Source organism: Rana temporaria, chromosome 12, assembly GCF_905171775.1.
Source record: "Rana temporaria chromosome 12, aRanTem1.1, whole genome shotgun sequence".
Lineage (NCBI taxonomy): Eukaryota > Metazoa > Chordata > Amphibia > Anura > Ranidae > Rana > Rana temporaria.
This window is the reverse complement of record NC_053500.1, coordinates 54,372,715-54,395,531: the sequence shown is the minus strand read 5'-3', so window position 1 is coordinate 54,395,531 and position 22,817 is coordinate 54,372,715. Positions and strand designations below refer to the sequence as shown.

Sequence of the window (22,817 nt, the reverse complement as noted above, 5' to 3'; positions counted from 1 at the left end):
GTACTTGCCTCGCTAACTTACGGCGGCGTAGCTTAAATGCCTTAAGCTACGCCGCCTTAAAGCTGCGGCCAGGTATGTGAATCTACCTAATATTATTTAGACTTGGAGCATATTGGAAGTAAGAATTGTTTGTAGTATACCTATCATGTTTGTGAATGACATATATACAGTATATCGTGACCATGTCTACAAAAAAATAATATATATATAAGCATTTGTTTTTACCTAGATAAATCTCGGTAAGATAGATAGATAGATACTCATAGTACATATATACAAGAGTAATACATTTATTCATATACAATAATTAAATGTTATCCCGTACACATGTGCAGGATTTCCGACGGGAAAAGTCAGAAATCCTGAGGGGAAAGCCGAGAACCTGCTCAGTCAGTCTTTCCCCCTACACACGGCCAGTTTTCCCGACAAGAAAACTGCGATGGAGCTTTGGTCGGGAATCCCGGCCGTGTGTATGCTCCATGGCAGTTTTTCCCATAGGACCTGATTTCTTTTTATGAAGAGGTAAGTAAAACCTTGGACAGAGGCCTGGCTGTGGACGTGGTATACTTGGATTTTGCAAAAGCGTTTGATACAGTTCCGCACACACGGCTCATGTGTAAGGTAAAGTCTACAGGATTGGAAATATCAGTTTGTAAATGGATAGAAAACTGGCTGAAAGACAGAATTCAGAGAGTCGTGGTTAATGATTCTTACTCTGAATGGTCTAAGGCAGTGGTCCCCAACCTTTTTGGCACCGGGGACCAGCTGCTTGGAAGATAATTTTTCCAATGCCCGGTTGGGGATGGCATGCGGGGGGTAAGCGATTTTTCGCAGGCAATTTGTCAGCACATTATTTCTATTTATTACATTGTAGTAATAAATAAAGTTAAACCCACCATAATGCAGAATCAGTGGGAGCTTTGAGCGTGTCACTTGCCACGCTGCCTTCCACCAGATGCGGATTGTCACTTGCCATGCTGCCTGCCACCAGATGCGGATTGTCACTTGCCATGCTGCCTGCCACCAGATGTGGATTGTCACTTGCCATGCTGCCTGCCACCAGATGCGGATTGTCACTTGCCATGCTGCCTGCCACCAGATGTGGTAAGGCCCCAACAGATGAAGCTAGTGCCCCCACTAAGCCCTGATCACACTCACCCTGTCACTGGTAGGGTTGTCATACTCTGGGCTCCCCCATTAACCTCCCTGGCGGTATGATTCTTTCAGAAAAAACATGCTGAAAGCGGTACCATTATTTGCAAGGAAATTTGGCGTTTTATATTGTAGGCCTGTAATTTTTAGAAATAACTCACTTAAATCTGACCAAACAAGATTCTAATAGGCATCCCTGGTATGACATTTTTTTAAAAACAAAATTATAAATTATAATATAATAAATAACTATAAATAATTATAACAAATAATATAATTATAATAAAAATTATTCAATAATGTAATCAAATCAAAATCACTGAAATTTGCTCAGTTGCAGAATTGTCGTTGTCATTATTTTTTTTTTTTATGACGAATTTCCCCACAAATCGCTATCGCACAATTCTGCAAGTGATTATAATTTATTATCGCTGTTTTCTAGCTGATCTAAAACTATTTTTGACATAAAGGGACACTTTTGGTTGCTATGGACAATCTACAGTTTGCAGGGAGAAAAAAAGGTTTTTATTATATAAAATGACATGCAGGACACTGGGCAGACCACTAGGGACAAGGGGGGTGTGTTTTTTTTTTACATACAGTACTGTAATCTATAAGATTACAGTATACTGTATGTAATGTGTTTGTTTACTTTTTTGAATTTGGCGCCGTTCTCCGTCCCCGTGCGTCGTAACGTCGCAGGGAACGGAGATCGGCGGCACAGGAGGACGCTGTGTGAATCGAGCGAGGTCCCGCTCGCTCACACAGCGCGGTGGCATCGCTGGATCCAGGGACAAGGTAAGTAAACACTCCCTGTACATCCAGCGAGGCGAGCCCGAGTCTGACTCGGGGTTACCGATCCTAGCACAAAAATCGAACCCCGAGTCAGACTCGGGAACACCGCTCAGGAGGTTAACAGTACTGTCGTCTGCCCCTATTTATATCATAACCCCACATTACAGTCCTCAGTCCCCCCCACACATTACAGTCCTCAGTCTTCCCCCCCCCACACACATTACAGTCCTCAGCCTCCCCCCCCCCAAACATTACAGTCCTCAGTCCCCCCCACACATTACAGTCCTCAGCCTTCCCCCCCAAACATTACAGTCCTCAGTCTTCCCCCACACACATTACAGTCCTCAGCCTCCCCCCCCCCCCCACACATTACAGTCCTCAGCTTTCCCCCTCACACATTACAGTCCTCAGCCTTCCCCCCCACACATTACAGTCCTCAGCCTTCCCCCCCCACACATTACAGTGCTCAGCCTTCCCTCCCCCACACATTACAGTCCTCAGCCTCCCCCCCCCACACATTACAGTCCTCAGTTCCGTCCCCCACACATTACAGTCCTCAGTTCCGTCCCCCACACATTACAGTCCTCAGTTCCGTCCCCCACACTCAGAGACAGATCGGAGGGAGGCACAGCATGAGTAGAAAAGTTGCAGGGAGGGAGACGGGACAATTCTGGATGGAGGGCCGAGTTAACAAACAGGTGATTGGCTGCTAGGATGAAGGACAGTCCTAGCAGCCAATCGCCTGTTTGATAACCTCGGGCAGCTCTGCCCTCCACCCAGAATTGTTCCGCCTTCCGCTGTCGGCTCTATGAGGATTACAGAGCGACGCAGGAGGAAGAAAAGTCTCCTCGCGGTCCGAATGGCAGAGTGCCGCGGTCCGCATGTGGGGCTCTCTCATGCCGCCTGGTCGCGGCCCGGCTGCAGAAGTGCCGCGGCCAAGTAGTGGGCCGCGGACCGGGGGTTGACAACCCCTGGTCTAAGGTTATCAGTGGTTCACCCCAAGGTTCAGTGCTGGGACCCTTACTTTTTAATATCTTCATAAATGATATTGGGTCTGAGATCAAAAAGTAACATTTCTGTCTTTGCAGATGACACCAAGCTATGCAGTGAAATATCGTCTTTACAGGATGTCGCCAATTTACAAGCCGACCTCAATGCTCTAATTGGGCGACTAAGTGGCAGATGAGGTTTAATGTTGATAAATGTAAAGTTATGCACTTGGGGGCTAAGAATATGCATGCATCATAACAGTGGCGGCTGGTGCTGCAAATTTTTGGGTGGGCGGGGCCTTAAGGACTGGACCAATATGCTGCTAAATGACCCAAGGGGTTTTTACAATTCGGCACTGCGTCGCTTTAACAGACAATTGCACGGTCGTGCGACGTGGCTCCCAAACAAAATTGGCGTCCTTTTTTCCCCACAAATAGAGCTTTCTTTTGGTGGTATTTGATCACCTCTGCTGTTTTTATTTTTTGCGCTATAAGCAAAAATAGAGCGACAATTTTGAAAAAAAAATCAATATTTTTTACTTTTTGCTATAATAAATATCCCCCAAAAACATATATACATTTTTTTTCCCTCAGTTTAGGCCGATACGTATTCTTCTACCTATTTTTGGTAAAAAAAATCGCAATAAGCGTTTATCGATTGGTTTGCGCAAAATTTATAGCGTTTACAAAATAGGGGATAGTTTTATTATTTTTTTTTTTTACTACTAATGGCGGCGATCAGTGATTTTTTTCGTGACTGCGACATTATGGCGGACAATTTTGACACATTTTTGGGACCATTGTCATTTTCACAGCCAAAAATGCATTTAAATTGCATTGTTTATTGTGAAAATGACAGTTGCAGTTTGGGAGTTAACCACAGGGGGCGCTGTAGGAGTTAGGGTTTACCTAGTGTGTGTTTACAACTGTAGGGGGGTGTGGCTGTAGGACTGACGTCATCGATCGAGTCTCCCTATAAAAGGGATCACTCGATCGATGCAGCTGCCACAGTGAAGCACGGGGAAGCCGTGTTTACATACGGCTCTTCCCGTTCTTCAGCTCCAGGGAGCGATCGCGACGGCGCGGCTATAAACGGATAGCCGCGCCGTCTTCCCGGATCGCTCCCCGCGGGAATCCGACTGCCGCATGTAGCGGGGGGGGGTCCCGATCGGACCCCCGACCCACGTCTAGGCAGGGACGTACAGGTACGCCCATGTGCCTGTACGTGCCATTCTGCCGACGTATATCTACATGCGGCGGTCGGGAAGTGGTTAAGAGAGGTATGGACTCCAGAGAGAGAGAGAGAGAGATCATTTTGCCCCTGTACAAATCATTAGTAAGACCTCATCTGGAATATGCAGTTCAGTTTTGGGCACCAGTTCTCAAAAAGCATATCGGGGAACTGGAGAAAGTGCAGAGAAGGGCAACCAAACTGATAAGAGGCATGGAGGAGCTCAGCTATGAAGAAAGATTAGAGGAACTGAATTTATTAACTCTTAAGAGGAGAATAAGGGGAGATATGATCCACGTGTACAAATATATAAAGGGTCCATATAGTGAACTTGGTGTTGTTGTTCACTTTACGGTCAACACTGAGGACAAGGGGGCACTCTTTACATCTAGAAGAAAGGAGATTTCATCTTCAAATATGGAAAGGTTTCTTCACAGTAAGAGCTGTGAAAATGTGGAACAGACTCCCTCCAGAGGTGGTTCTGGCCAGCTCAGTAGATTGCTTTAAAAAAGGCCTGGATTCTTTCATAAATTTACATAATATAACTGAGTACTAAGATTTGTAGGTAAAGTTGATCCAGGGTAAATCCATGGCCTCACAATCTCCTGACCTCAACATAATTGAAAATCTATGGATAGACCTTAAAAGAGCAGTGCGTGACAGACAGCCCAAAAATCTCAAAGAACTGGAAGACTTTTGTAAGGAAGAATGGGCAAAGATGCCTCAAACAAGAATTGAAAGACTCTTGGCTGGCTACAAAAAGCATTTACAAGCTATGATACTTGCCAAAGGGGGCAGTACAAGATATTAACTCTGCAGAGTGCCCAAACTTTTGCAGACGCCATTTTTTTGTTTTCTGTCATTTTGAAAGTGTAAATGATGGAAATAAAATCTAACTTTTTTTGACATATAAGAATGTCTAATCTGTAATTTGATGCCTTTTGGAGATTTTTCCATCTTTCCTTGGCTTCGTTATGCACATTAATATTTTTTTTTTACCTGGGGTGCCCAAACTTTCGATCCCCACTGTATATGCCGAAGCATGGGGGCATCCTCCCGCAAAAACATTATGCCACATACACACGGTCTGACTTTTCCACAGGCAAGCCTCCGTCGGAATGTCTACCGTATGTACGCGGCATTAGGAGCAAAATCGCTCCTCCGCCCCTAATGCCCCCATGCTTCGGCATATATGCTCTTTTTTTTAACTGTGGTGGTGAAATCACCTCCTACAGCACTGGAGTCACGGCTTTAGATATCGTGGGAGCAAACGCTGTTGCTGTCAAGATAAATAAATCCGTGCAACAGCTGAAAGTCGTACCTGAAAACAGTAAAGTAAATTACATACCTGAAAAGCAAGCATGATAAAACATAATAACAATAAAACATTGCAGAATAGAATACAGTAAAAAAAGAGCACAACAATAGAGAGAGAATAGAGAGGGAGAGAACAATAAAACAACTATTTTTTTATTTTTTTTTATATATTTTTTTGTGTTTTTATTTTTTACTTTTTTTTTACACTTTTTTTTGTAACTGTTCAACATTTCGGTTCCAGGTTTGGGTCTCTGTGAGGGGTTAGCTCGGTAGCGGGGTGTGTGACCCCTTGGATGGGTTCACCACACACTGAATTTTTTACAGACTGGCAGTCGAAGGCGGTTGAAAACAACGTTTCTGGTTTATTTTTCCACTGCTGGGTAGACAGTGCTGGTCATACAGCACAAAACAATAGTCTTTTGATTTTTGATTTTTATCACACAGAAAAATCAATCCTCTTCACAGAAGACTTTCTGGCACTGCTCTCCTACTCACACAAACTCAGGATGTTGCAGCCAATTAGTGGTAATCCTCTAGGCTACTTTATAGAGGCCTTTAATTGCCTCACTCTGAACAGCTGGAGCCTTCCAACGGCCCTTAGCCTTCCTGGCCACATTTGTAGCCGACGCCCGATAACCATCTGTGTATCGTCTAAACAAGGCAGAAATGTATGTCCCGTTTGTGACAACACCCACAGATTTACCTGATTTCCTGTCACAGTCTCTCAAAATGCTATGGCATCTTGGGAGACCCTGTGTAAGTGTGCCTAGCCTGTGAAATGCTGTACCCTACGCTAAAACTTCACTCGTGTGTGTAAGCGTAAAAAACACATGCCAATGCAGAGACCAGGATTGCCAGGACAGGCGGGACAATAATGGGTGTCACACCTATATCCCTGCTTGCTACAGACACAACATCTTCTTTGGGGGGCTCGTTGGGTAGGGGTACTCTCGAGGACAAAAGGAAAATGCCTCTCATGCAGTCGGCTTACTGCATTTGGTTGGGAATGGTGAGGTGCAGAACCGCCTGCATACAGGAGTTCTAAGATGATCTCATCCTGGAATTTAAGAAAGGATCCAGTCTGTCCTGAAGCTATATGACATGAGCATTCAGTAATGCCAATTGAAATAAGTACAGAGACACTTTTTTGTACCAGCGACTCGCCTTACGGGCAATATGATACAGCGCCAACAACTGGTCGTTGTGGTCCACCCCTCCCATATTTTTGGTATATTGGTGGACACAGAGGGGTTTCTTCACAACACCAGCCGCTGTACGAATTTGTACTGTCGTGTCTGCGTGAAGGGTGGTAAGAACAAAAACATTCTTATTGTCCCGCCACTTCACAGCGAGCAAATTTTTACACCTTGAGCAGGCTCTCTCCCCCAGCCTAAGACGGGAATCTACAAGCCACTGGGAAAAGCCCCGGCAAATAGGTCGCACGGTGCCACATGCTCCAATCTGATGATCAAATAAGTGAATAAAAGTGGCACGCTCGTGTAATAATTGTCCACATACAAGTGGTACCCCTTTCCGAATAAGGGTGACACCAAGTCCCAAACAATCTTGCCAGTGCTCCCTATGTAATCTGGGCAGTCCTCCGGCTCTACCTGACTATCTTTTCCCTCATAAACCATAAAGCTTCATGTATAGCCTGTTGCCCTGTCACAGAGCTTATAGAGCTTGACCCCGTATCTGGCAGGCTTGCTGGGAAGGTACTGCTTGAAAGACAAGCGCCCAGAAAATTTAATTAGGGACTCATCAACACAGACAACTTGATGGGGAGTATTCAAGGCTGCAAAATGTTTGTTGAAGTGGTTTATGAGGGACCGAATTTTGTAGAGTCGGTCGTACTCAGGGTCTATTGAAATGCAAGAACCGCAGGATCGCCTCGTATCGTTTCCTGGACATGGAAGCAGAGACCACAGGCATATGGTCATGTGGACTTGTGGACCAATAAGTCCGCAACTTAGGAAATTGGTGTATGCCCATGTTGAGGCAAAGGCCCAGAAAGGTTTTAAATTCGAAAACCGTAAGTGGTTTCCATTCTCTGGCAAGGACGGACTGGGGATTAACGGCAATGTAATTTTTTAAATCAGAAAAGGTGTTTATTGAAAAAAGAACGATACAATATTACAAACATACACGTAACATTGTGCAGCAGAAAGAATACCGGGTACAGGCTTTATCCTAACACATTTCTCTTCTCATACAAAAGGTTACTGAACAAGGTATTCTGTACCCATACAAAATTATTGACATTGTCATACATAGTGATGTACCATATCACAACCAATTCTTTCTCCCTTTTCCTCAACTCAGGGGAGCTTATTGAGAAGAAACTAAGTAAAAAAAATACAAAACAGAAAGTCGGAACATATAAGAAATAAAAAAAGGAACATGAAAAAAGGAAAAAACTTATACTGCAGGGAAAATAGAAAAGAGGGAAGTTTCACAGCTCCTATACAGGTCACACATGCAGTCAGTCAACGCAATCTGCATTGCAAGAGGGATACAGTGTCAGTACTGCTAGCACCTATCACCACATAGAAAACAAAAATTCAGGTCTCACTTTTACCGGGGATATTCATTGCATAAGCCCGCACCACAATAAGTCACATACACCACAAGAAGGTCACCTTCTCTGCTCACCCAGTGCTTACATCACTCACCCACCCTCTACCTCAACAGTCGATCCATTACCAGATCAACCGGGGACAGGCCGGGGGTATCTAGCCAAGGTGCCCACAGTCTGTCAAACTTCCCCGACCGACCCCTATGCTGATATATACATTTCACCAAGCGAATGGTGTCACCCATTTGGGTAATCCATTCCCTCACCGTTGATGGCTCCGTAGCCTTCCAATGCCTCAGAATAAGCTTGCGGGCCTGAAACAGGGCCCTAGTTATGGCCTGTTTAGAATTATCGTCCATGGGGATGTCATCCAAGATTCCTAATATGCATGGTTTCGGGTCTGTAGGTATGGTAGTCTGAAACACTCTGTTAACTGTGGCTAAAACCCCTGTCCAGTATAGGTGTAACTTGGGGCACCTCCACAACAGATGGATTAGGTCCCCATGATCTCTCGCGCATCAGGGGCAATTAGAATCCGATCTCACCCCTATTTTAAACAACCTATTGGGCGTATAATGTACTCTAAGAATAATGTAGAGTTGTGAGAGCCGCTGGGCCACATTTAAGGAACAAAGTTTTACCCCCTGGAGCGCCTCCTCCCACTGCTCATCCTCAAACACTCCTACATAGACATGTGCAATTCGTTTAGTTTCTAATTCGTTTTTTAACGAAAATTCGGAAATTCGTTAATTTCGAATTTTCGTTTTAACAAATTTTTTATTTTCGGACTTCTTAAAATTTTTAATTTTCGGATTTCCGAATATTCTGAATTTCCGAATTTTCGTATTTCCGAATTTTTCAATTTCCGAATTTTCGGACTTCCGAAATTTCGAATTTCCGAATTTTTTAATTTCCGAATTTCTGAATTTTTAATTTTCCGAATTTTCGTATTTCTGAATTTTTAAATTTCCGAATTTATGTATTTCGGAAATTCGGATTTTCGGAAATACGAACATTTTTAGATTTTTTTTATTTTAAAAATCCTGAATTTTCAGAAATACGAAAATTTTCGAAATTTCGAATTTTTCAATTTTTTTTAATTTTCGAATTTTTCATTTTCTATTTTCAAAATTTTGAATTTTCGAATTTTTCATTTTCAAATTTTGAATTTTTCAATTTTCGAAATTTCGAATTTTCGATTTTTTTTCTCGAATTTTCGAATTTTTCAATTTCGAATTTTCGAATTTTTCAAATTCGAAATAAAAAAAAACGAATAAAACGGAAAAAAAATGTTTTTGATTTTCCCGAATTTACGAAAAAATAAAAAAAACGAATGAAACATAAACTACATTTTTTTTTCTGATTTTCCCGAATTTCTGAAAAAATAAAAAAAACGAAAATAACATAAACGAAAAAAAGTTTTTTTGGGCAGTGCACATGTCTACTTCTACAGTACATCTCTCTCCCACCTACTTGAAGCCACAAGGGGGAATCCCTCCAGGTATATAGTAAGAATCATGGAATAAGCTCTAGAAATGAATCCCCCAAACTGGCATACTCCAGCCATATATTTAAATATTGGCGTCTGTGAGAGAATCCAATGGTCCCCCCCTGACTGCGCCCTCATTGCATGTTGCAACGGTCTATAATAGAAGAGCATTGACTGCGGGAGGTGAAATCGCTCTCTCAGCTCCGGGAAGGGAATGAGTCTACCCGCCATAAATATGTGTCTCAAGTGTGACTCCGCACCTCCTCCACCGCGCACCGCAATCCAACGAGAGCAACTCCTCGTAATACCCATTGAACCAGATCGGACTGTACTCAGTGAATCCTTCCTGTAGTTGTCTAAGTTTATTCCAATTTTTTTGCATTAGAACATAAGTGGGGAAACGGCTATTGGATTTCGCATACGCCAGAGCTTCCATACCCGTGGACACACTATCGAGGCCGGTGACATGGCACATTAGGGCCCTAATGGGGTCTGACTGCACTCCACCCTACCCCAGTCCCAATCCCTCCAGTATCGCCCGGGCAATATGCTGTGGGAGGGCACGGCCCCCCTCTGACTTCGGTTTCTGTAGCTGCTCCAGTCTAACCCTGGGGGTTTATTCAGCCAAATAAAGGACCTAAAAAGAGAGTTGATAATCCTGAACATTTTTAGAGGGATAACCATGGGTGTATTGTGAAGAAAATATAAGACCTGAGGCATAAAAATCTTTTTTATGAGATTAACCCTGCCTACCAGGGACATCTTAAGATGCGACCATACTTTGACTCTATCTCTAATTCTATTTAAAAATGGGGTCAGGTTGAGCATCAAAAAATCTCGTGGCTCCGGAGTAATCTGGACCACTAGATATTTGATACAAGTAGACACTGGCACCCTGTGTATCGACCGCTCCCCGCCGCTCTGAGCCGCATCTAACAGCAGAAGTGAGGACTTAGTCCAGGTAATGACGAGACCTGAGTAGGTCCCAAACCTGCCGACCACTGCCATCGCCTCCTTCAGGGAGTCTTCTGTGTCTCCCAGAAGCAGCATGGTGTCATCAGCGTAGAGCATAAGCTTCTCCTGAATCCCATAGTTGAAACCCCTCACACTTTGGTTTGCCCTAATCAAGGCCGTCATAGGCTCAATGGTGATGGCGAAAAGGAGCGGGGACAGCGGGCACCCTTGGCGAGTGCCCCTATGCAGGGCAAAAGATTCAGAAATGTGTCCCGCCTCTCTAATGACCGCCCTGGGCGAACAGTATAGCAGCCGCACCCATGACAGAAACTTTTCGCCAAAGCCAAATATGCCCATGACAGCCCAGAGGTACCCCCATTCTATACTGTCAAATGCTTTGTGGGCATCTAGAGACAGTAAGGCCCTATTCCCCCATGGTTTCCGACTGCATCTGGAGATTTAAGGCCGTGGACTTTTGGGGCGTAAAGCCTGACTGATCTGAGTGAATAATAGAGGAGATTACCCTGTTGAGTCGCAGAGCCAGGACCTTTGCTAGGATTTTAATATCGCCCTGTAAGAGCGATATCGGTCTGTAGGAACCTGGGTCCAGTGGATCCATACCAGGTTTTAAAAGGAGTACGATACTAGCTCTAGTCATAGAGTCAGGCATTGGTGTTTTCTAGCATAGTTATGGACCTTCAGCAGGTCTTTTTACGTTTTTTAACGAAAATTCTTTATTTCCGAATTTTCGTATTAACAATTTTTTTTCTGGAATTTTCGAATTTCCGAAAATGTTGAATTTCTGAATATTCAAATTTTCAAATTTTCGTATTTCCGAATTTTCGTATTTCCGAATTTTCGGACTTCCGTAATGTCGATTTCCGAATTTTTTAATTTTCGAATTTCCGAATTTTCGTATTTTCAAATTTTTTAATTTTCGTATTTCTGAATTTCGGAAATTCTGATTTTTGGAAATTTGGAAATATGAAAATCTTTCGTTTTTTTTATTTTCAAATTTTAGAAATTCAGAATTTTAGAAATTTCGAATTTTTCTTTTTTTTCGAATATTCAAATTTTCAAATTTCGAATATTCAAATTTTCAAATTTAGAATTTTCAAATTTCGAATATTCAAATTTTTTATTTTTCGAATTTTTTATTTTTCGAATTTTTCAATTTTCGAATTTTTCATTTTCGAATTGTCGAATTTCGAATATTCGAAATTGAAAAATTCTAAAATTCGAATTTGCGAAAGTTCGAAATTTCGAAAATGAAAAATTCGAAAATACAAATTTTTTATTTTTCTAATATATGAATTTTTCATTTTCGAATGTTCCAAAATGACAAATTCTAAAATTGGAAAAATTCTAAAATTGGAAAAATAAAGAATTCTAAAATTCGAAATTTTCGAAAATTCAAAAATTCAAAAATTCGAAAATTATAAAAACCTGAATTTTTTAAATTCGGAATTTAAGAAATTCAAAAATCTAAAGTTCGAAAATCTAAAATTCTAAAATGTGAAATTTCCGAATTTTTAGAATTTCCGAATTTGCGAAAAAAAATATTCATTTGTTTCATTTATTTTTTTCTGAAATTTTTTCCCTTTTATTTGTTTTTTGCTTTTTCGGAAATCCGAAAATTCGGAATTCCGAATTTTTGAATTTCCGTATTCCGAATTTACGAATTTATGAATTTACGAATTTATGAATTTCCGAAAAAAGCAAAAAAACGAAAACGATCAGAAAAACGATCGCTTAGTGACACTGGCGATAGGGGGTGAAAGGGTTAACTGGGGGGGGGGGGGGGCGATCAAGGTGTTAAACCTTTATTAGGGGGGTAGGGGGGCTACCCTGGACCTAAAAGGGCCTAAAGCTAATGTCCCTAACACTTTTTACAGTCACAAATGACACTAAATGCAGTGATCAGTATATAAATGACACTGTGACTGGGGGCTGGGGGGGGGGGGTGATCGGTGGTTGATCTGGCGGTGACTGGGGGGTAAAAAGTGTGTCTATGTGTACTGTGTCAGTGTGCTGTTTGGTGCAACTCGCGTTAGATGTCTTCTCTCCACGAGCTCTGGTCAAAAAGACCGCCTTGTGGAGCGTGACATCACTTCCTCTGCCTGTGTTTACATTACATAGGAAGAGGAAGCATCTGATTCGCTGGGAGCGATCGTGAGGGGGTGGCCAGAAACCAATGGCCGCCCCCTCATCTCGGATCTCTCTTACAGCAAACCGGACCCCCGACCCGCGGGAAGGCAGCCACGTACAGGTACGTGATTGTGCCTGTACGTGCCATTCTGCCGATGTATATGTACATTCAACGGTCCCTAAGTGGTCGAGACAATAAAGGGCATATTTATAAAGTACTGAATATGACATTCAACCAATATTCACTGCAGGTTATTATTCCTGTAACGTGTTAAAAAAAAAATCCCCAAAAAATGCGCTTTTAAGACCACTGTGCAAATACAGTGTGACAAAAAGTATTGCAACGGCCGCCATTTTATTCTCTAGGGTGTTAGAAAAAAAATATGAAATACAAAAAAACATCTGGAACAACTTAACCAGATTAAGGGAATGAAAGTCCCCGGGAATCAGTGGTTAAAAAATACGTACCTAGGTGGATATTGGAGCATAAATGGACCACACCTAGGCCTCACTCAAGCTCTGTCATCTGGTTGCACAGATGCTTTATAGTTTGCCTCCTCCTTTCTCCTTTGTGGAAATTCCTGTCACACTGCCTTGTGATGTTAAAAATGGTATAGAACGACCAATTTTACTATGATGTCAAATTAACACGGACCAGAGCAAGTCGAGACAGAGGAAGAGCAAATGAACAGCAGCCCAAGGAAAGGACTTTACATTCCTGCTTTGTAGGAATGTGGTTTCTCTGTACCATGAGTTTTTAGTGATTGTGATCAATTAGATTGCGCACACTTGAAGATTGACTCCTCTTGAAGCTATAATGGAGGATACTCTTGAGTTGAATACCACCGATGATCCACTACAGAACAGAACACCGGTAATACCGGAGGATCCACTACAGAACAGAACACCGGTAATACCGGAGGAAGAAGAGAAGAGGGACTGGAAGAAAGGAAGTCGTCTACTCTCTGGATTGGTGGGCTGCAATGTCTTGTTCTTCAGCTGTGCTTTGCTAACCTGTGTGTTCACTGAGGACGTTGACATCTTCGAGAAAGATTTTTTTATATTCCTCACTCTCATGATGGTCCTCTGCATCTCCTGGATGCTTTTCCAAATGTTCTTCACCTGGAGGAACAAGAATGCAGTTCTGTATAAAGATTGCCAGGCAGGTCCAATATGGATGAGAGGTGAGTTAATTTCTCCTGCTAATCAACCTAATATTAATTGCTAATTACTTTGCTTTCTTGCTTAAAATTGTGTCTAAAAGTTTTACTTCAAATACTACATCTATCAGCTAAATTGCCAGTTTTTTTTTAAATGTATGCATTTTTATTATTCTATGTACTAATGTGAAAAGATATATTTAAGATGACATGGATGTCTACACAGGCATCCAATACTGGTTAACAGATCAGTGGGCTGCACTAAGGAAAATAGGCACAGAGATAAGTGAAAAAAAATCTGTATCTATTTAAGATTAAGGCACACGTGTAAAACAGAAAACCCACAAGACAAGCAAGCATACTATAAACACAGCAACCGTCAACGCCACCTTAACTAACAAATATATACAAGAAATAAGAGCATATATAGCAAGTCAGGCAGGGATGTGAGACAAGGGGGAAACAGAGTCCAGGACAGGGCAGGGAGCATATCAGGAACAAACTGGCTACAGGTATCTGGTCAGGCAGGAATAAGGCTGACAGGAAAATACTGAAGCCCTGAACTGCAGAGAAGGGCGGGCTTATACACCTGTAGCAGTTCACTTAAGTGAACCTTAATTAGAGAGGTGTCCATCCCATGGGAGACACCAGCTGGTGGATACTAGAACTGCACCCCTGTTACTGGGAGGAACAGTGCCACCAGCAGGTGACCAAAGCCATAACACAGATCATGACAGCAGAGGTGTAATTCACAACATTTTGAACATTTGAGTTGCTAACCCCATTTCATCCATGTTTATTAGCTTATTCTAAATAAAAAAATTGATCTAAAGCCATCATATTTTTTTTTTTTAATAAAGTATTGGAAGTTTTCGAACCCCTGTCAGGATGTTTCTATTGGTAGATGTGTTGCCATTGGGAAAAGCAGGAAAATCTTTCAATTTGATCTAATGACATCTAAGGCCTGATTCACACCTATGCGGTTTGCATATTCCAGGTGTATTTTGATCCATTGAAGTCTATGGAACCAAAAACCAGGAAAAAGTTCCTGGCCCTTTCCATAAAATGCATAGATGTGAACGTGACCCATAAGAAACCATGATAAATGGACTGTATTGTGTTTCTACAAAAATGCATAGATTTGAAACGGGTCAAAGGCTCGGTTCACACCAATGCGTTTTTTCATGCTCTTTTCAGAAACGCAGGACATTATTTTAACATGGGCTCCTAATGAAACACATTCATATCAATGCATTTTTGTGCCTCTGCGTTTTTGGAATGGGTCAGGGACTTTTTTTTCCCCGCAGAAAGCAGCGTTTTGCATGTAAAAGACTTCAATGGACCCGCATCCAAAGCGCAAGTGCTACGTTTTTGCCACAATTTGCTATTTGTTTTTTGGGCTTTACATTCACTGTATATAGCTGGTTGCTAAGGAGTGGGCTGGGAAGCCAGCCGCCAGTGCCTTAACAACCGATGAGTCATCAGCTGTCAACAGGGTTCCCCACTGTCAGCTAAATGTAAAAAAAAATAGGATTTGCAGACAAAAAAATATATGGTGTTGGGGCCCTCACCAAAATCCATACCAGACCCTTATCTGAGCACGCAGCCTGGCAGGCAAGGTAAGTGGTCCCAGGTCCTGTCCCCCCCATTTGAAGAGAATAGGGAAACATTGTACCCCTACCCATTCACCCCCAAAAAAATGTATACACAAAGAATACATTTTTAATACAGGACTTGTCAAAAACTGTCCCTTGTATTTTGTCACACTACACTACTTTGTTTTGCTGAATGGGTGGGGGTACAATGTACCCATACTCTTTCACATAAGAGGGGCTGGAATCTGGGGGCAGCCTTGTCAAAGGGGGCTTTCAAATTCTGATAAGCCCCCCGCCTGCAGACCCCCACAACCTTCGGGCAGGGTTGTGGGGAAGAGGAACATATCCCCCTGGTTGAGGGCATGTGGCCTGGTATGGATAGATGACTCGTCGGTTTCCCAGCCCACTCCTTAGCAACCAGCTATACAGTGAATGTAAAGCAAAAGAAAGGCCCACGCAAAGCACAAATTGCAGCAAAATCACAGTAAAAAAAACAGCAAAAAGCACTGCAGAAACGCTCAAAAGCAACATGCATAGATGTGGATCGAGCCTAAAAGAGGATATCCCCTTCCATAAAGTTAAAGGAGAAGTCCTGCCTGAGCTCGTTTGGCTGAGCTTCTCCTAAGGGTCACAGGAGTGCAATTCGTTTTTGCACTCCTGTGACCCGTTTTCAGCAAAGAGCGGTCTGAAATCCTCTCTGCTGACATCACAGGAATCAGTCCAGGTGAGTCACTGAGAGCCAGAGACGGCAGTTCCCGCCCCTCCACAGCTCAGCTCTCCAGTGAGCATGGAGGAGCAGAGAGGAGAGCTGTTTACTGACAGGCAGCAGCTCTCCGCTTGGATCTGTGAGAACCAAGCCATCGGCCGTGTTTGATCACTCGGTTCTCAGTGCAGAGACACCGGGGTGACTGCTGCAGCATCGGGCCGATGCATCCACCTAGGTAAGTATGAATGGACGAAAAAAAACATATTTTTCTCTTAAAGAAAACCTTGATGGGTTTTACTTCCTCTTTGTTCCCTGCAAAGTAAAAGCATAATGGGCTAGTATGCATCACAAACTAGCCCATTATGTGCCACTTACCTGCAGAAGGAGCCTGTGATGTCATCGATGTCCCCTCTCTCTAATCGCGTCCATCTTCAACCCCTCTTTCTTCCGGGGCTGTGGACTCCAGCTCTGCTATTGGCCGGAGTCATGTGATGTCACTCCCGCAAATGTGCGTGGGAGTCGATGGTCACGGCACGGGCACTATAGAAACGTCACGGATCATGCCCTTTCTTTAGTGCGCATGCGCTGATTATGTCGGCCCCGGCTTCTATGGTGCATATCTCCTAAACCGTAGAGGTTTAGGAGATACTTCTAGTACCTACAGGTAACCCTTATTATAGGCTTACCTGTACGGAAAGGTGGTTGTACAAGGTGTACAACCACTTTAAGCTATGCTTTTCAATTGGGTGCTGACAACACCAACCACTAGCTGACATGAACTACAACGTGTAATTAAACAATACCTTCAACTATGAACACAACACAAATTTTTGGCAAAACTTTATAGAGTTGAGGCCACCAGCATGGATGAAGTCTCCCCAACAGGGATACAGACAGCAATAAAAACACAAGAGGTCATAACCCTTAGCCACTCTATCCAAAGCTGAAAATAATTCCATAGTCCAGTTTACGGATGCTGCAATCAACCTATCCCTAGCTTCAAATATCCACTTATGTAAAATAAGAGAATACACTTAGTTACACTGACAACAATTGCCTTGGTTCATATTGCATTATTCTTTTTAAATGAGATAGTTCTGCATTAACATATTTAGGAAAGTGATTATTCTTTTTGAATGTCCCTAGTCGGGATGGGCAAATGGTTTGGCCCAAGCAGTTTGGGCCAAACATTTGGCTGTTCGGCTGTTAGCCAAACTCCCACCAAACTGATCACTGCAGTGCATTCTGTTCCCTGGTTGAGCAAAGCTTTGTCGAGTCGGGGCGCAGTCTAAGCTGGTTGCTAAGGAGTGGGCCGGGAAGCTGGCCATGGCATCCTTAACAATTGATGAGTCATCAGCTGTCAATGGGTTTCCTCGCTGACAGCTGAATAAACAAAAGTGCAGGTGAAAAAATAAACAAAAACGGCATGGGGTCCCCCCCAAAATCTATACCAGGCCCTTTGGGTCTGGTATGGATTTTAAGGGGAACCCCATGCCAAAATGTAAAAAAAAAAATTGCCGCGCCCCCCCCCCCAAATCCATACCAGACTCTTATCTGAGCATGCAGCCCGGCAGGTGGGAAAAGGGGAGGGGACGAGCAAGCACCCCACCTCCTAAAACCATACCAGGACACATGTCCTCAACATGGGGGGGGGGGGATGTGTGGCTCTTCCCCCCCTGCCCCAAAACATCTTGTCCCTGTGTTGATGTCCCTGGGCTGTGGTCGTCTCTTATCATAATCTGGAAGCCACCTTTAACTAATCACATCACGGCAGAAGGAGGCAGTGCCACCGGGTGACATAGCTGGGTGGCCCAACCCCTTGTCTATATAAGAACTGTCAAAGAGCAGAGCGGTCAGTCGGTGAGAAGCCTCTCAGGAGCCGGAGTATTTTTTTCATTTTTTTGGGGTCCGGTGGGCTTCGTGATTGACAATGGATTTACATAAAGGGACACAATTTTTTTTTATGTTTTAATAAAGGAGTTGTCAATAACCACAAGAAAATAATCATTTCTTGTGGTTATTTCTTTTTTATACTTTTTTTTGGTGAATGGGTAGGGGTACGATGTACTCAATACCCATTCACATAGGGGGGGGCAGGATCTGGGGGCCTGCTTGTTACCCTTGTTAAAGGGGGCTTCCAGATTTCGATTAGCCCCCTCATCCACAGACTCCAACAACCACAGCCAAGGGTTGCGGAAAGAGGCCCTTGTCCCCATCAATATGGGGACAAGGTGCTTTGGGGTGGGGAAAACCCCCGTCCCAAATCACCCACCCCCCCATGTTGAGAGCACATGGGCTGGTATGTTTCAGGAGGTGGGGGGCAATCTCTTGCCCACCCTTTCCTGAACTGCTGGGCTGCATGTTCGGATAGGGGTCTGGTATGGATTTGGGGGGGGGGGGGGCCATGCCGTGTGTGTATTTTTTGTTTTTGTTTTCCTTATTCTTTCAATAGCCATGTGCCAGCAATTGTAACTACGAGTTATTTTAAATGGGATTTTACTTTTTTTTCTCTTTAGAAATGTAATTTTTGCAGTAGCATGTTCTACAGATGTGCCACTTTACAGGCACATTAAGGGGACCCCCCAGGCACGATATTATTTTGTTGCACTGTAAGCATAATTAAAATCACTGCTCCTAAAAAAAATGATTGTCTAAAAAAAATATATAAAATTGATGCATGTCCCTCAGGGCAGTACCCTGACCCCCATACCCCTTTTATGGCCAATTACTTTCATATACGCCTTCAAAATGAGCACTTTTGTTTTTACCTGTTCTGCTCCCATAGACTTCAATGGAGTTCGCCGTTCAGGTTAGAATATTTCCCCTGTTGGGGGGTGTTTTTCCCATCCCTAGTCCCTAGTTGCCACATAACTCTACGAAATGTCCCCTGGGGCAGTACCGGGTCCCCATATACTTTTTATGGCAATAACTTGCATATAAGCCTTTAAAATTAGGACTTTTGACTTTTAATGTTCGTGTGCCATAGGACGTAATTGAGTTTGCATGTTCAGAACAGATAATTTTTTTGACCTTCAGCTCTTGCTGAATGGGCTAAAAGTTTGTCCTTCAGACAAATGCTTGTACAAGCAATGTTTGGTTTGAACCTGTGTTTGGACCGATTCCAAAAAGCTCATCCCCAGATGGGAAAAACAATAATTAGGAAATTAGGACAGGGCGGAAATTGGGACAGTGGGGGACATTTATTAATTCTGTTCCACCGCAAAGAAATGCTAAACCGGGCCATTGAAACTGATTATGGGGCAAATGTATTATCAGTTTATGACTTGGCTGCTTGAAAGTAGCATTGTAATACAAAAACACCTGCGACACTGCAAAAAGATTTTAAAAATGATTTGAGGTACATGATGAGTAATGGATGGGCTTGGGGTTTTCGGATCGTATCCACCAGGAAGCCGTCACTGCACACCGCCAATCATAGGCAGTGAGAAATTTCCCGGCCCGCAGCTGTACATACATACGATGCCTGTGATTGGCGGTGTGCAGTGACGGCTTCCTGGTGGGTACCATCCGAACATGCCCGAGCCCATCATTTAATGAGTTTAAGGTGTTGATTTGGCCTAAAGCTGGCCATACATGATATCATTTTCTTATTCAATTTCCTTTAGATTTACATTCAGCTATGTAGTGCAAGGGCCTGCTTGATTGCATAAAAATGGAAAGTGTTTAGGTTTGACCTCAATATTATATGGTTTTAGTAAATCCAAGCAAGAAAATTGTATCAAGTATGCCAGCCTTAGAATTCTCCAGATGTCAATCCACTTGAGATCTATGAAGGCCCTCACCTCGCAATTTACAGGCCTTGCTATAGACAACTTGAATCCAAATGTCACAGCATACCTTCAGAGGCCTAGTGGAGTCCATGCCTCGACAGTTCTGGGCCAATTTGGTAGAAAAAAAGTGACTCTACCAAAATTAGGTGGGTAGTCCTAAAGTTCTGGCTGATTGTCTGTGTGAGTCAAAGGCTAATGCCGCGTACACACGATCGGAAATTCCGACAACAAAACCGTGGATTTTTTTTTTTTTCAACGGAATGTTGGCTCAAGCTTGTGTTGCATACACACGGTCACACAAATGTTGTCGAAAATTCTGAACGTCAAGAAAGTGGTCACGTACAAATGAAGTTCAATGATTCCAAGCATGCGTCAAATTGATTGAATTGCATACAGATGATTGGAATTTCCAACAATGTCGGAAAATTTGAGAACCAGCTCTCAACTTTTTGTTGTCGGAAAATCCGACAGCAAATGTCCAATATGGAGCCTACACACGGTCGGAATTTCCACCAAAAAGCTCACATCGAACATTTGTTATCGGAATTTCCGATCGTGTGTACGCGGCATCAGTCCGCCTAAAAAAGAAAAAAAAAGTGCCTTTTCCTCCACCTTTTTACAGAGCTGGAGGAGGTATCAATAGACAATGAATTGCCACACTTGTGTTGAGTACTACGAGTCCATCTGCAGTGGTGGCAGATGGGACTTTAGTTTGCTCATTCACAGATCTCAGTGAATGACGCGACCGTGCGTGCAGAACCCTGCACAGACTCATCAATTTCAAATCTGACAGCTGCTGTGGGGGGAGAAGAACCATGTCAAAGGGCGGGTGGAGGTCTGCTTGGCACCATGTTACACCCTAAATATGGGTGTAACATGGTTTTAAAGATTGATTTAGCCAAAAATGGTCCACTGAATGTGGATTAAAGTAATCCTGAGTGATTGGCTCGAATGCAGTTGTCTACGTAATATCAGAGAAACTCAGGTAAATCAGGTTTATACAGCTGCACACCTAATGAGTCACATTTCATCACAGAATTGGGTCAATGTAATCCTGAGTAAATCCCACACAACTTCAAGTCCTGTTGCGGTATCCTGTTCCCTGTATGGGAGAGACTCCTATAAGCCAGGCTAATATAATTTGGCTTGCCCCTTGAGCTACAGTTCATTACATGTGTAAAATACGGATGACCCCTGTACATACATTTTCTGAGGATTAATTGCACTTTTTATTGTGAAATAATCACAATTTATAGGATGGCCTATATTTACTTATTAAAGTGGTTGTAAACCCTTAAGCCGCACCCTTATCGTACACACGATCAGTCCATCCGATGAGAACGAACCGATGGACCGTTTTCATCGGTTAACCGATGAAGCTGACTGATGGTCCGTAGCGCCCACACACCATCAGTTAAAAAAACGATTGTGTCATAACGCGGTGACGTAAAACACAACGTTGTGCTGAAAAAAACGAAGTTTAATGCTTCCAAGCATGCGTTGACTTGATTCTGAGCATGCGTGAATTTTTAACCGATGGTTGGGCCTACTAACGATAGTTTTTTTTATATCGGTTAGGTATCCATCGGTTAAATTTAAAACAAGATTGCTTTTTTTTAACCTATGGATAAATAACCGATGGTGCCCACACACGATTGGTTTTGACCGATGAAAACGGTCCATCAGACCGTTGTCCTCTGTTTAACCTATCGTGTGTACGAGGCCTTACAGACCACTTTAACCCACATATAAACCTAGATTAAGGCTTACATGTAGGTGTAACAAATATCTCCTAAACCTACACGTTTAGGAGATATTTGCAAAAGAAAGGCACTGATGTCTACGGCGCACTGAGTGTGCTACTTCAAACGGTGATCATGCTGGCATGCGCGGGAGTGACATCATCGCGACTCCAGCCAGTCATAGCACAGAATATGCGGAAGTCACTCTTGAAGAGATGGCACCGACGGAGGAGGGCAACGAGCACCAATTCAGGGGCTTCGATCTCAGGTAAGTACTTCATAATGAGCTAGTATGCTATGCATTTCATCGGTCAAAACCGATCGTGTGTGGGCCCCATCGGTTATTTATCCATAGGTTAAAAAAAAGCAATCTTGTTTTAAATTTAACCGATGGATACCTAACCGATAGAAAAAAAAGGTTAAAAATTCACGCATGCTCAGAATCAAGTCGACGCATGCTTGGAAGCATTGAACTTTGTTTTTTTCAGCACGACGTTGTGTTTTACGTCACCCCGTTATGACACGATCGTTTTTTTAACTGATGGTGTGTGGGCGCTACGGACCATCAGTCAGCTTCACAAATCCCAGCAATAGTACATTATATACAACGCAATGCAGAATACCAGCAGTTACAGAGGGCTAAAAATCCCAGCAATAGTACATTATACAGCGCAATGCAGAATAACGATATCTATGCTATCTTTCTCTGTAAAAGATAAATAAGTTAAACGATCACTTTAAGCATCATAGCCATTAAAGCTTAATGGAGCACAGATATAGGCCCGGATTCACAAAGTACTTACGCTGACGTATCTTTAGATACGCCGCGTAAGTGTAAGTATGCGCCAGTGTATCTATGCGCCAGGCCCATAAACTGAGATACGCCTGAAAATAGGCTTCATCCGACCAACGTAACTTTCCTACGCCGGCGTATTGTGGTCGCATATTTACGCTGGGCCGATTCACGAATGTAGTTGCGCCCGGCGCATAATATACGCGGTTTGCGTAAGTTGTATGTCCGGCGTAAAGTTATTCCCCATATAGGAGGCGCAACTCAAAGGTATGGACCTGGGAACACAAGCCGTAGTATCTTTTGTCGTTTACGTAGTACGTGAATAGGGCTGGGTGTAGGTTACGTTCACGTCGTAGGCAGTGATCCGTCGTAACTTAGGG

General features: G+C 43.1%; 1 protein-coding gene across 2 annotated transcripts in view; it reads left to right on the top strand.

Moving 5' to 3' along the window:
• The first annotated feature begins 13,159 nt into the window (after positions 1-13,159).
• LOC120918431 (proton channel OTOP2-like) overlaps positions 13,160-22,817 on the top strand; it is a 46,808-nt gene continuing 37,150 nt past the window's right edge. Inside the window, exons 1-2 of one of the 2 annotated variants that reach the window (XM_040329994.1) lie at positions 13,160-13,500; positions 13,537-13,834. In XM_040329994.1, coding sequence (XP_040185928.1) covers positions 13,468-13,500; positions 13,537-13,834 — 331 coding nt within the window. In that variant the 5' untranslated portion in view covers positions 13,160-13,467. Of the gene's footprint in view, positions 13,835-22,817 lie in introns of both variants that reach the window. The other variant, XM_040329993.1, reaches the window with a different exon arrangement.